This window comes from Acinonyx jubatus, chromosome D3 (genome assembly GCF_027475565.1).
Source record: "Acinonyx jubatus isolate Ajub_Pintada_27869175 chromosome D3, VMU_Ajub_asm_v1.0, whole genome shotgun sequence".
Classification (NCBI taxonomy): Eukaryota; Metazoa; Chordata; class Mammalia; order Carnivora; family Felidae; genus Acinonyx; species Acinonyx jubatus.
In genome coordinates this window covers 20,565,546-20,581,444 of record NC_069392.1, presented here as the reverse complement: position 1 = coordinate 20,581,444, position 15,899 = coordinate 20,565,546, and the positions used below count along the sequence as shown (strand labels likewise).

Here is a 15,899-nt window from a genome sequence, read left to right as displayed (position 1 = left end):
TTTGCTGATGCCAGCCACCTGGGTCTCTCCTGGCTCCCTCCACCCACCCACCTCACCCCCACTGGAGTCCAGGACTCACACTGGGCAGCCAGCATAGTCCTCTGTGACTCCACACAAGTGCAAGCTGTCAGTCTAGACCCTTTCAGATGATCCTTACTACCATGTGTGCACTTGGGGCTAGCTCCTCCCTTCCCCAGCTGTGTATCTGCATGCCATTGGCCTGACACCCATCACCTGCCTCCACTGCTGTGTACACATCTGTGGGAAGATCCTGGAGCCACAGAATGGCTTGCTAATAGCCAGGACTCTCTCAGCTGATCACAGGCCTGAATCAGGTCCTGTCTTCTATCACTGGCCTGCAGCAGTGGGCTTACCTACTGCTTACCTAATGGCAGCTAACCCCTCCATCTGTGCACTTGCCCACCCCCAGTTTGACTTGACACCAGCTTTCACTTGCATGTGACCATGATAAAACCTAGCAGTCACAGTAGAATAGGTGAGTAACTAGGGCTTTCACAGCTGCCAGTGTGTTTATGCTTTTTGCTTTTAATATAAATGGATTAAATTCTCCAATCAAAAGACATAGAGTGTCTAACTGGATAAAGACCAAGACCTAAATATATTCTGCTTATAAGAGACACACTTCAACTTGAAGGACACACATAGGTTCAAAGTGAAGGGAAAAACCATTCTATCAAGTGGAAACCAAAAGAAAGCAGGGGTAGCTATACTCATATCAAATAGACTTTAAGTCAGAAACTGTAATAAGAGACAAAGAAATTCATTATATAAAGATAAACAAGTCAATTTATCAAAAGAATACAACAATTGTAGATCTAAAGGGAAGATGGTGGTGGAGTAGGAGGACCCTAGGATTGTCTTGTCCCACAAACACAACTAGATAACTATCAAATCATCCTAAATACCCCATTAATCAATCTGAAGACTGACAGAACAAACTCCACAACTGAAGGGAGAGAAGAGGCCACATTGAAGAAAATAGGAAGTACAGAGACATGGTTTAGGGAGAAATAGGTCATGGGTGCTGCAGAGGTGAGGGAGCCATGGTTCATGGAGAAGGGTGAGAGAGAGTAGAGCACTCAGGGGGCTGCACAAGGAGAATATTTCTCCAAAGCCATTGGATTTGAAAATAAGAGGGGCTGAGTTTTGTAAGTTCTTGCAACCAGTGGGGCTTAAACCCTGGGGTTTTAAAGGTCAATAAGTTTGTCTAGGACAGAGAGAGGGCAGGCAAAAACCAGGGGCAAATGATGTGGAAACAGGGATTTGAAGAATGCCTAGGGCACACAGGAGTTAGATTATTTTCTCTTCTTGGAGTGCTTCCATGAGAGGCAGCATTCATGGAGGGCCACCTCTCTGGGAACAAAGGAGCTGGCCAGCACCATTTCCCTCCCCTGGCCCTCGGAATAAACACAGAGCCACCTGTGGGAAGCAGCACAGCCCCAACACAGGTTGCCTAACTTGCTTAAACCAAGCCCCCCTCACCCTCCACTGCCCATGCTCTGGCCTGACTGCCCTTCTCAGTCAAGCTTGCCTCAATCTCAGTCAAACTTTCTTCAGTCTCAGCGTGGTGGCCCCTCCCCCAGAAAACCAGCACAAACCCTTGCCAACACCATGTCTTCCAACCAGAGAGTTCTGCAGGGCTTCAGTTCTAGTGGAGGTAGTAGCAGGTCTCATTTCACAAGCAGACCAGAGCACATCTAGTTAAAACTCACTACATTCAGTCCAGAGACAAAAATGCCCACAGCAGGCAAGGAGAGTCTCTTAGAAAAGTAACCCGAAGGATAAAGTAACCAAAAAAACAACAGCAGAGTGCACACAGCACACAGTACAGATATTTACTGAAGCACCAGGCCCTGAACACTACATGATCTCTCCTTCATAAAGCCATTACCTTCAGGACCAGGAAACATAACTGGCTTTTCTAACACACAGAAGGCAGAAACTTAGACAAGATGAAAAAACAATATATGACCACAGCCAGAGATCTAAGCAAAGCAGATACAAGTAACATACATGATGGAGAATTTAAAGCAAAAATCATAAGGATACTCACTGGGCTTGAGACAATAGAAGACATCAGGGAGGCCCTCACCACAGAGATAAAAGTGTTAAAAATAAGAATCAATCAGAGATGAAGAATGCAATAAATGAGATTGGAAGCAGGATTAATGCAATGAACATTAGACTGGAAGAAGCAGAGGAATGAATTATTTATTTAGAAGACAAAATAATAGAAAATAATAAAGCTGAACAAAAGAGAAAAAGAATTATGCAAGATGAGAATAGACTTAAGGAACTCAGTGACTCCATTGACTATGATAACATTCATATTATAGAGATCACAGAAGAGAGAAAAGGGGACAGAAAAGTTATTTGAAGAAATGATAGCTGAAAACTTCCTTATCTGGGGAAGAAAACAGACATCCAGATCCAGGAGGCGCAGAGAACTCCTATCAAAATCAACAAAAGCAAGACAACACCAAGACATTGTGATTAAATTTGCAAAAAGTAGTGATAAAGAAAAAAATCTTAAAAGTGGGAAGACAAAAGAAATCCTTCACTTACAAAAGAAGACCCATAAGTCTAGCAGGAGATTTTCAACAGAAACTTGGCAGGCCAGAGGGAGTGGCATGGTATATTCAAAGTGCTGAATGGGGAAAATCCGCAGGCAATAATACTCTATCCAGCAAGACTATCATTCAGAATGGAAGGAAAGATAAAGAGTTTCCCCAACAAACAAAAACTAGAGGAGTTCATGACCGCTAAATCAGCCCTGCAAGAAATATTAAAGGGGACTCTGAGTAGAAAGGAAAGAGCAAAAGTGACAAAGACAAGGAAGGATCAGAGAAAATATCCAGAACCAACAATAGAATGATAATAAAGTCGGTCAGAGAAAAAAATACCATATTATTTCACTCTTATGTGGAATTCAAGAAACAAACAAGTAAAGGGCAAAAAGACAGAGAGGCAAATGAATAAACAGACTCTTAACTATAGAGAAACAAACTGATGGTTACCAGAGGGGAAGTAGGTGAGGGGATGGGTTAAATAGGTGATGGGGAATAAGGAGTGCACTTTTTGTGATGAGCAACAAATGTTGTATTAAAGTGTCAAATCACTTTATTGTACACCTGACACTAATATTATACTGTATGTTAACTACCTAGAATTTAAATAAAAATTTAAAAATAAGAGAGAATATAATAACTGTAAATATACACACACCCAACATTGGGACACATAAATATATTAAGCAAATACCAACAGATCTGAGGGAATAATCAACAAAAATACAATAATAGTAGAGGACTTCAATACCCCACTTCCAACAATGGATAGATCATCTAGACTAAAAATCAATAAGGAAACATGGGACTTGAATAACAGTTTAGACCAAATGGACTTAAGAGACATATATAGAACGCCATCCAACAGCAGCAGAATATACATTCTTCTCAAGTGCACATGAAACATTCTCTGGGATAAATCACATGTTAAGTCACGAAAATGAGTTGTAGCTATTTTAAAAAGATTGAAATTATTGAATCACTATCTTTTCCTACCAAAATGGAATGAAACTAGAAATCAGTAACAGGAGGAAAATTGGAAAATCCACAAATAGGAGGAAATGAAACAACACATTCCTGAACTACCAATGGATCAAAGATATAATCAAAGGGAAATTAAAAAAAAATCTTAAATGAAAATGGAAACACAATATACCAAAACTTATGGGATGCAGCAAAAGCAGGGCAAAGAGGAAAGTTTATAAATGCCTACAATAAGAAAAAAGTAATATCTCAAATAATCTAATTTTACACCCCAAAGAACCAGAAAAACACGAACAAAGTTAGTAGAAGGATGGAGGTCAGAGGAGAAATAGATGAAATAGAGAATAGAAAAACAATAGAAAAGATCAATAAAATTAAGTGTTGATTTTTTGAAGAGAAAGCAAAACTGACAAACCTTTAGCTAGACTTACAAAGAAAAAAAGAGATAACTCAAATAAAATAATAACAGAAATAGGAGATATTAAAATTTATACCACAGAAATACAAAGGATCATAAGCCGCTACTATGAACAATTATATGCCAACGAATTTGACAGCCTAGAAGAAATTAATAAACTCCTAGAAATATACAACCTACTAAGTCTGAATCATAAAGAGTAATTTACTTGTTATAGGTAACAAGTAAGGAGATTGAGCAATAACAAGGAGATTTAATCAGTAACCAAAAACCTTCCAAAAAAGAAAAGTTCAGAACCAGATGGCTTCCTGTGTGAATTCTACCAAATATTTAAAAAAGAATTAATGCCAATTCTTCTCAAACTCTTGCAAGAAGTTGAAGAGGAGGGAACACTCCTACATAAGGCCAGCATTATCCTGATGCCAAAGCCAAATAAAGATACTACAAGAAAAGCAAACTACAGGCCAACATCACTGATGAATATAGTTTCAAAAATTTTCAGCAAAATACTAGCAAATTGAACTCAACAGTACACTAAAAAGATCATATCCTTTTAGTGGGATTTATTCCTGGATGCAAGGATGGTTCAACACACATAAGCCTATAAATGTGATACATTACATTAATAGAATGAAGACAAAAATCATATGATCATCTCCATATACGTAGAAAATGCATTTAACAAAATTCAACATTATTTCATGAAAAAAATCTCTCAGAGTATAAAGCACCATCTATGACAAGCCCATAGCTAACATTATACTGAATGGTGAAAGTTTGAAGCTTTTTCTCTAAGATCAGGGACAAAATAAGGGTTCCTCCCCTCACCACTCCTATTGAACATAGTACTGAAAGTTCTAGCGAGAGTATTTAGGTGAGAAATAGAAATAAAAGTCATGCAGATTGGAAAGGAAGAGATAAATATATTTTTGTTTGCTGATGACATGATTTTGTATATAGAAAATTTGAAAGACTCCTCCAAAATACTCTTAGGCCTAATAAAAAATCTAGTAAAAGTTTAAGGATAGAAAATCAAAATACAAAATCAGTTGTATTTGTACACAGTAACAATAAACTGTGTACAATAAACAATAAATCTGAAAAAGAAATAAAGAAAATAATATCATTTATGACAGCATCAAAACAATATAATAGGGATAAATTTAACCAAAAAGTGAAAGATCTATCCACCAAAAACTGTAAGACACTGATGAAATAAATTGAAAAAGATGCAAATAAGTGGAAAGATATCTTATGCCCATAGATCAGAAAAATTAATATTTTACTCAAAATTTTACCCAAAATATTATATTACCAAAGCAACCTATGTTTCACCGCAATCTCTATCACAGTTCCAATGGCATTTTTCTTTCTTTTTTAAATATATTTTATTTATTTTTAAATTCACATCAAAGTTAGTTAGCATATAGTATAACAATGATTTCAGGAGTAGATTCCAGTGATTTATCTCCTATGTATAATACCCAGTGCTCATCCCAACAAGTGTCTTTCTTAATGCCCCTTGCCCATTTAGCCCATCCTCTCCTCCCCAAACCCTCCAGCAACCCTCTGTTTGTTCTCTATATTTGAGTCTCTTATGTTTTGTCTCCCTCTCTGTTTTTATATTATTTTTGCTTCCCTTCCCTTATATTCATCTGTTTTGCATCTTAAATTCCTCATATGAGTGAAGTCATATATTTATCTTTCACTGACTAATTTCACGTAGCATAGTACCCTCTAGTTCCATCCATGTAGTTGCAAATGGCAAGACTTCATTCTTTTTGATTGCCAAGTAATACTCCATTGTGCATGTGTGTGTACACACACACACACACACACACACACACACACACACATACCACATCTTCTTTATCCATTCATCTATCAATGGAGATTTAGGCTCTTTCCATACTTTGGCTATTGTTGATAGCACTACTATAAACATTGAGGTGCATGTGCCCCTTTGAAACAGCACGCCTGTATCCCTTGGATAAATACCTAGTAGTGCAATTGCTGGGTCATAGGGAGTTCTATTTTTAATTTTTTGAGGAACCTCCATACTGTTTTCCGGAGTGGCTGCACCACTTGGCATTTCCACTAGCAGTGCAAAAGAGATCCTCTTTCTTTGCATCCTCACCAACATCTGTTGTTCCCTGAGTTGTTAATTGTAGCCATTCTGACTGGTGTGAAGTGGTATCTCACTGTGGTTTTAATTTGTATTTCCCTGATGATGAGTGATTGAGCATTTTTTCATGTGTCTGTTCATCATCTGGGTGTATTTTTTGAAGAAGTGTCTATTCATGTCTTTTGCCCATTTCTTCACTGGATTATTTGTTTTTTGGGTGTTGAGTTTGTAAGTTCTCTGTAGATTTTGGATACTAACCCTTTATCTGATATGTCATTTGCAAATATCTTCTCCCATTCAGTTGGTTGTCTTTTAGTTTTGCTGATTGTTTCCTTCACTGTGCAGTTTTTTTTTTATCTTGATGAGATCTCAGTAGTTCATTTTTGCTTTTGTTTCCCTTGCCTCCTGAGACATATTGAGTAAGAAGTTGCTGCGGCTGAAGTCAAAGAGGTTTTTGCCTGCTTTCTCCTCGAGGATTTTGATGGCTTCCTCTCTTACATTTGTCTTTCATCCATTTTGAGTTTATTTTTGTGCATGGTGTAAGAAAGTGGTCCAGGTTCATTTTTCTGCATGTTGCTGTCCAGTTTTCCCAGCACCATTGCTGAAGAGACTGTCTTTATTCCACTGGATATTCTTTCCTGCTTTGTCAAAGATACATTTGTCGGTCAATTTCTGGGTTTTCTATTCTGTTCCATTGATCTGAGTGTCTGTTTTTTGTGCCATATTGTCTTGATGGTTACAGCTTTGTAATATAGCTTGAAGTCCAGGATTGTGATGCCTCCTGCTTTGGTTTTCTTTTTCAAGATTGCTCTGGCTATTTGGGGTATTTTCTGGTTGCATACAAATTTTAGGATTGTTTGTTCTAGCTCTGTGAAGAATGCTGGTGTTATTTTGATAGGGATTGCATTGAATATGTAGATTGCTTTGGGTAGTATTGACATTTTAACAATATTTGTTCTTCCAATCCAGGAACATGGAATCTTTTACCATTTTTTTTGTGTCTTCTTCAATTTCTCTCACAAGCTTTCTATAGTTTTCAGTGTATGGACTTTTTACCTCTCTGGTTAGATTTATCCCTAAGTATTTTATGTTTTTTTGTGTATATGGGGTCGATTCCTTGATTTTTCTTTCTGTCGCTTCATTATTGGTGTATAGGAATGCAACAAATTTCTGTGCATTGATTTTACATCCCGTGACTTTGCTGAATTCATGGATCAGTTCTAGCAGTCTTTTGGTAGAACCTTTTGGGTTTTCCACATAGAGTATCATGTCATCTGCGAAGAGTGTAAGTTTGACTACCTCTTTGCCAATTTGGATGCCTTTTATTACTTTGCATTGTCTGATTGCTGAGGCTAAGACTTCCAATACTATGTTGAATAACAGTGGTGAGAGTGGACATCCCTGTCTTGTCCCTGACCTTAGGGGGAAAGCTCTCAGTTTTTCCCCAGTTGAGGATGATATTAGCAGTGGGTCTTTCATATATGGCTTTTATGATCTTAAGGTATATCTTTATATCCCTACTTTCTTGAGGGTTTTTATCATGAAAGGATGCTGTATTTTGTCAAATGCTTTCTCTGCATCTATTGAGAGGATCATATGGTTCTTGTCCTTTCTTTTATTGATGTGATGTATCACATTGATTATTTTGTAGATATTGAACAAGCCCTACATTCCAGGTATGAATCCCACTTGGTTGTGGTGAATAATTATTATTTTTAAATTTTTTTTAATGTTTATTTTATTTTTTGAGACAGAGAGAGCATGAACGGGGGAGGGTCAGAGAGAGAGGGAGACACAGAATCTGAAACAGGCTCCAGGCTCTGAGTTGTCAGCACAGAGCCCAATGCGGAGCTCAAACTCATGGACCACAATCATGACCTGAGCCGAAGTTGGACGCTCAACCGACTGGCCACCCAGGCGCCCCAGTAATTCTTTTAATGTATTGTTGGATCCGGTTGGCTAGTGTCTTGTTGAGGATTTTTGCATCCATGTTCATCAGGGAAATTGGTTTGTATTTCTCTTTTTTAGTGAGGTCTTTGTCTGGTTTTGGAATCAAGGTAATGCTGGCTTCATAGAATGTCCTTGGATGTTTTCCTTCCATTTCTATTTTCTGGAACAGCTTTAAAAGAATAGGTGTTAACTCTTCTTTAAATGTATTGTAGAATTCCCCTGGAATGTCATCTGGCCCTGGACTCTTGTTTTTTGGGAGACTTTTGATTACTAATTCTGTTTCTTTACTGATTACGGGTCTGTTCAAATTTTCTATTTCTTCTTATTTCAGTTTTTGTAGTTTATATGTTTCTAGGAATTTGTCCATTTCTTCCATATTGCCCAATTGCATATAATTGCTCATACTGTTCTCTTATTATTATTTGTATTTCTGCTGTGTTGGTTGTGATCTCTCCTCTTTCATTCTTGATTTTATTTATTTGGGTTCTTGATTTCATTCTTGATTTTATTTATTTCCTTTTTCTTTCTTTTTTTTTTTTTTTTATCAAACTGGCTATTGGTTTATCAATTTTGTTAATTCTTTCAAAGAACCAGTTCCTGGTTTCATTGATCTATTCTACTGTTTTTGTTGTTGTTTGTTTGTTTGTTTTGATAGCATTGATTTCTGCTCTAACCTTTATTATTTCCTGTTTTCAGCTGTTTTTGGGTTTTATTTGCTGTCCTTTTTCCATCTCTTTAAGGTTTAAGGTTAGGTTGTGTATCTGACACCTTTCTTCCTTCTTTAGGAAGGCCTGGATAGCTCTATACTTACCTCTTATGACTGCCTTTGCTGCTATCCTCAAATCAGTTTTCTAGGTGTGCAAGATGACAAGATGGTTTGATGTTGATCTGGCTGCATTTCAGGGATGAGAGATGCAAGAAAAACTTCCATGATGTTCCACCATCTTGGCCCCCTCCCCAATGGCATTTTTCATACAAATAGAGTAAATAATGCTAAAATTCATATGGAAACACAAAAGACCCTGAATAGCCAAAGAAACTTTGAGCAAGAAGAACAAAGGTAGAAACTTCACACTTCCTGATTTCAAGCTACCATAAAGCTATAGTAATCAGAACAGTATGGTACTAGTATAAACACAGAACAGAGATAAATTAAACAGGATTGAGAGCCCAGAAATAAACCGATGCATAAATAGTCAACTAATATTTGTTGAGGGAGCCAAGAATATTCACTTGGGGAAAAATGGTCTTTTCAATAAATAGTGCTGGGAAAATTGGATATCCACATGCAAAAGAATGAAATTTGACTCTTGTTACAGCACTCACAAAAACTAACTCAAAATGGATTAAGGACTTAAATATAAGACCTGAAACTATAGAACTCCTAGAAGAAAACAAGAAAAACCTCCTTGACATTGATCTTGGAAATGATATTTTGGATATGATACCTAAAGCACAAGAAAAAAGCCAAAACCCAGTGGGACCACATTAAACTAAAACTGTTTACTTTTGCACAGCAAGAGAAACAATAAACAAAATGAAAAGACAGCCTCTGGAATGAAAGAAAATTTTATAAATCTTTTGTCTGATTAGCGGTTAACATTCCAAAATACAAGGAACTCATACAACTCACTAGCAAAAACCCAAACAATCCAGTTAAAAAAAATAGCAGAGGACTTGAACAGACATTTTTCCAAAGAACACATACATATGGCCAACACGTACATGAAGTTACCCAACAACACTAATCATCAAGGAAACGCAAGTCAAAACCACAATGAGATATTGGTCAAAACTGTTAGAATGGCTATGAAAGAGATGAGATAATAAATTCTGGCAATGATATGGGGAAAATGGAACCCTTGTGCACTGCTAGTGGGAATATAAATTGGTCCAGCCACATGGAAAATATATGGATGTTCCTAAAAAAATTAAAAATAGAATTATCATATGACCCCAAAATCCCACTTCTGAGTATATATCTGAAGAAGATGAAATCACTATCTTGAGGGGCACTTGGGTGGCTCAGTTGGTTGAGTAGCTGACTTCAGTTCAGGTCACGATCTCATGATAACACTTTACATCTTAAACTTACACAATATTATATATTGTTTTTATCTGAATAAAGCTGGAAAAAAGTTTTTAATTTTGTTGTAGTCTAATGTATCAGTTTTTCTCTTATGTTCAGTATTTCAGTGTCCTCTCTATAAAGACATTATCTGTTCCAAGGACACAAAAATATTCTTTTATACTTTTTTAGATTTCTTATGGTTTTAGTTTTTATATTTAGGGATGTGATTTGAATGAAATTACTTTTTGCATGTAGTGTGAAGCAGTTTTCAGTATTCTTTATTTCAAGACAGTAATTCAATGATTCATTTAAAGAAAGAAAACCAATTATTAACTCAATACGTTTTTGTTAAAGTTCAACACCTGTTTGTGATTTTAAAACAACCTCTTAGCAAATTGGGAATTAAAAAGAACTTCCTTAATATAATAAGATAAAATTTTATAAACCTAAATAATTCTTATTGATTTCACATTAGAAGAGCTCCATTTAAATCAAGGATAAACAAACATCACTCACCAAAGGAGTAAATCTCTTGGAATAATTTGTGAAAATAGCTTCCTTGGGCATGTACTTATTGACCATTGTAGACTGCTTTCTAGACTATCAGAATTACATGACATGCAGAGAAGCCCAACTTTGTATCTTTCCTTCCAGATACAGTGCCACAATCAGGTTTGTTAGCTGTCTTCTCATTTATTTATGGGAGTTCTTTCTTTTTCTTGTGTTGCAATGTCCTTTTGGCTCCATATGTTAACTTCTGTTTGGACTACCTTCTGATATAAAAAATTCAACGATTTGTTTAGTTAAATATGTATTTTCATCTCTTGTGGTTTCTAGGTTTCCTGTTTTGCTTTAGAATGTTTCCCATCAAAAACCACCAGATAGAAAACCAGAAAAAGGTTATAAATAGGCAACTCACTGAAGTGAAAATATATGATTAATTAGAGCTTCTATAAGATTTTTTACCAGCCGGACTGATCAGCAATTTTTCAAAAAGCAACAACTTTTTGCACTACTTAGCCTACTCATTCCCTGTTGTTGATAGGAATGTGAATTGCTTCAAAATTTGAAAGTTATTTGCCAATTCTATTAAAATATAAATAACTATCTCAATTGCTCAATTATACTACTTTGAGGATTCTGTCTTATAAAATCATCAGTGGGGATCTATGTATAAGGGTAATTATTGCAACATTATTTGTGGTGGAAAAGATATTTAGAATATTTAGGATATCCATCCAAAGGGGACATTGTTAAGGAAATAGAATGCATTTAATGTAATGTTATTAGGCAGAAATTAAAATGAATTCTTGTGATTTACATTAGTTGGGTTTAATTAAGTCCATCACATATTATAAAGAGAGAAAAATAAATTGCAAAATAGAGTAGGGTGCGACAACATTCTTTACAGCATAACAAAACAGTGACAAAAAACTCCCAAAGGACAAAGTAAGCCACTGAGAATAAGCCACAAAACCCAGAAGCTATAAGGAAAAGATGAATATATCTTACTAAATAAAAATTAGAGCTTCTGTATACTCAAGAACAGCATAAAATTAAAAGGCAAGACTTCAAGAAAAAATATTTGCAATTCAAATGCAAATAATAAGTATATAGACTAAAGAATGTCTATAAATGAATTAGAAAATTGGTAAAATATATCAAGAAATTCACAGAAGAAAAAAACACAAATAGCTAACAAATATGTGTAAATACATAAAATCTCATTAAGTGGAGAAACATAAATTTAAAAAATTAAATTATTTTTCACTCATCAAATTGACAAAAATGAATTAAGATTGATAACATACTCTGTAATTAAGGGTGTGAATAAATAGGAATTTTCATACACTGATGGTGAGAATATAAATTGGTGAATCATTTTTGGAACATAACTTTTGAATATTTATCAAATTATTAAATGTTCATACCCCTTGTTCCAGTATTCCTTTCCTAAGAATCAATTATTAAAGAAAACAAAGCTGTTAATGTACCAAAAGATGAATATACAGGTACATATGGTAGAGTATCATTGATAATAGCAAATAATTGAAAACAACATGCATGGTTTTCAGTAGAAAAATGGTCAAGTTGTGGCAAATGATTTCATGGAATAATGTGCAACTATTAAAAAGGAGCTGTACCCATATGTATTAACAGGCAAAGATCTCCAAGATAAATTTTATATGGCAAAGCCAGTCACAGTACAACATATAGAATAAGATTGCAGAGTGTGAAAATATGTGTAAAAATAGAAAAATTACTTTAACATATGCTCTAAACTATTAACAGTTATTCTTCTGTAAAGTTAGTGGGAGTAGATGGGAGTGATAGATTGTCAGTGGAGAGTATTATATTTAATTCTACAGAACAAAGAATTGTTTGAATTTTGTAGCAATATGATAGATCTTTCTTTTTTTTTCAATATATGAAGTTTATTGTCAAACTGGTTTCCATACAGCACCCAGTGCTCATCCCAAAAGGTGCCCTCCTCAATACCCATCACCCACCCTCCACTCCCTCCCACCGCCCATCAACCCTCAGTTTGTTCTCAGTTTTTAAGAGTCTCTTATGCTTTGGCTCTCTTCCACTCATACCTATGATAGATGTTTCTTATGCAATTTTTTAAAAACATTTTAATGTGCTGATTTACTTCTAAAAAGGTGTGTTTTAAAACTACATATAATCCTACAAAAAGATAACTGTCATTCAGAATGTCAAAATAACACAGAAATACAGGGAAATATATATTCCCAAATAACAATGTCAATAAACAAATTAATGTTAGTATATGAAATTAGATTGTGGTAATTGTTGAATAACTCTGTGAATATTCTAAAATACACTGAATTGTACACTGTAAGTAGGTGCATTTTATGGTATGTGAATTATATTTTTATAAAGTAGCTTAAGAAATCAATGGCTTAATATGCTAACATTTACTGGGATGGTTTTATTTAAGACATAAGGTAATAATTTCCAGTAAATTCATAAAAATATTTACAACAGACATTTCTAGCTCACCTCCCCTCAACTCTTAGGAAATATTCCTATTTTCCTTGAGGTCAGTGAAGTGAAGTTGAGAGGAAAAGGTCATCTGTTTTATAGATGAGGAGGTTACTATGTGAGTTGGGAGAGGCATTCCTTCTACATGGAAATCTCGGGAATAGAAAGCAAATGTAAGGTAGGGAAATCTACCTGGTGACCTATAAAAAAATTTAGACACAATGCTTCTAGTTTACACAAAAATATAGAGTCAGCTCCCTGGCTTTCTAAATTATCAACTCTTTTTTTAATTGACACAAAAGAACAACAAAAACTAAAAATCAGGTCTATAGTCTAGTCATCTCATATGATAAAATTACCCACTGCTTCATCCCTTTTGAAATTATCTCCCTTCTGAAACACAACAAACTCTAAAAGCGAAAAAATCAATAAAATTATCCTTTGCTTAATAAATATTTAGTGGCTTAGATAGAGTTCAGGCAAAATACCCATGGACAAAGACAGCCACTGCCAGGAGAAGAATGGCATTGACATTCACTATAGCCCTCCATAAAGGCTTCTCAGATGTGTCTGTCAACTTCTTTTTCTGGGCTTCTTCCTCCTCTCTGCTCAACTTGGGGCTTTTCTTCTGCAAACCGCAGAATAAGTCATAAGCCTTCTTGAGACATCCATGAGGTTCCTCAGGATTATCTGAAACAAAGAAAGATAAGTGAATGATCACAAAACATGGGAAATAATATCCCTGCCAATGTAGTACAGATGACTGTAAAGGATGATTACAATCACTTTTTTTTAAGTTTTTTTTAATATCTTTTCACTCTTATGTGGATCCTGAGAAACTTAACAGAAACCCATGGGGGAGGGGAAGGAAAAAAAAAAAGAAAAAAAAGAGGTTAGAGTGGGAGAGAGAGCCAAAGCATAAGAGACTCTTAAAAACTGAGAACAAACTGAGGGTTGATGGGGGATGGGAGGGTGGGGAGGGTAGGTGATGGGCATTGAAGAGGGCATCTTTTAGGATGAGCACTGGGTGTTGTATGGAAACTAATTTGACAATAAGTTTCATATAATAAAAAAAATAAATAAACTGATACATAAAAACTTAAGAAAAACTTAAAAAAAACTTAAAAAACTTACAAACACTTTTAAGTGTTGGAAGAATCTCTGAGAAAAATATAGATAACTTTGATTATATAACAATAGAAAACTTTTGCATGACTTATGTCAATACAATACAACACAATACAACAAAGTAAAAATACAATAAACAAAGTAAAAACAAGTGACAAACTGAGGAAAAAATATTTGCATCTTATACTACAAAGGGTTTAATATCCTTAATGTACAATGGGCTTTTGAAGTAGAGAATAAAAGACTACCAACAACTCCATGCAGACATATATACATACATCAATAAACAGTTCTTAAATTTACTCAAAAAAGAGAAATTTGAAAAAAAATGACATTGAAATACTACTACACATTTGTCCGTGACAACAATTAAAAAGTTTCACAATGGGATGCCTGGGTGGCTCAGTTAGTTAAGCATCTGACTTTGGCTCAGGTCATGATCTCACAGTTCATGGGCTCGAGCCCCACGTCAGGCTCTGTGCTGACAGCTCAGAGCCTGGAGCCTGCTTTGGATTCTTTGTCTCCATCTCTCTCTACCCCTTGCCTTCTCATGCTCTGTCTCTCTCTCTCTCTCTCTCTGTGTCTCAAAAATAAATAAAACATTAAAAAAAAGTTTCACAATATACTATGTTAGTCTGCGTGGAAGCAGGTACTCTCACACATTGTTGCTAGGAAAGCATGGTTCAACTCTCATGGAAAGGAATTTGGCAGTGTACAGCAAAATTGCATTGGCATTAGCCCTTTGACCCCAAACTCAAACTTCTCAAAGTCTGTCCTGAAGGTAAATTGGCAAAAATACAAAAGCTCTAAGTACAACGCTATTTGTGCATTAGAAAATTTAAAACATACTTCCAAGTTCAAATTTCCATGAAAAACCATAATGAATGTAAGACTATTCTTAAAAATGAATGGTAAAGAAAATTCTACAAAATAAAAGAAATGAGATGTAGTAAAAACAACACTCTGAGGAAAATGTGTAGCCTTACTTATTTACATTATAAAAGAAGGGAGACTGAAAATTAATGAAATAATATTCAATTTAAGTTAGAAAAAAATAACAATAAACCCAAATAAAGTAAATGGAAGGGTATACAAATGAGACAGAAAGTAATAAAATAGAAAAGAAGGGTAAAAATAGAGAAAAATAACAAAGTCCAAGTTGGTCCTTTAAGAGAAATAAAATAGGCTAGTCTTTAGTGAAATTTATCAAGAAAAAAGAGACATCATAAATAATTACATAAAGAATAAAAGGGAAGGCATAACGACAGAGGTAGTAGGGATAGAAAAGCCAATAAATAGTATAAATAACTTCATGTAATTATATTTAAAGTGTGTACTAAATAGACACAATCCTAGGAAACATAATTTTCCCAAACTGATTAACCAAGAAATGGAACCTTTAATAGCTCTATAGGCATTGATTAAACACAGATTTAATCAGTTTAAAAGTCTCTCTCTCTCTCTCTCTCTCTCTCTCTCTCTCTCTCTCTCTCTCACACACACACACACACACACACACACACAAACACACTCACCAGCCCCCCTAATGCCTAATGCTGTTATTGGCAAAATACCAAAATTTTGATGCAGATATCATTCCACTCTTATTGAAATATCTCCAATTCATTC

At 35.2% G+C, this 15,899-nt stretch overlaps 1 protein-coding gene across 2 annotated transcripts in view; it reads right to left on the bottom strand.

Moving 5' to 3' along the window:
* Positions 1 to 9,548: 9,548 nt before the first annotated feature.
* LOC106983294 (solute carrier family 5 member 4) overlaps positions 9,549 to 15,899 on the bottom strand; it is a 42,532-nt gene continuing 36,181 nt past the window's right edge. For both annotated transcript variants that reach the window (XM_015081461.3, XM_053205501.1), the window contains one exon: positions 9,549 to 13,832. In XM_015081461.3, the coding sequence (XP_014936947.2) occupies positions 13,618 to 13,832 (215 nt within the window). In that variant the 3' untranslated portion in view covers positions 9,549 to 13,617. The remainder of the gene's footprint in view (positions 13,833 to 15,899) is intronic.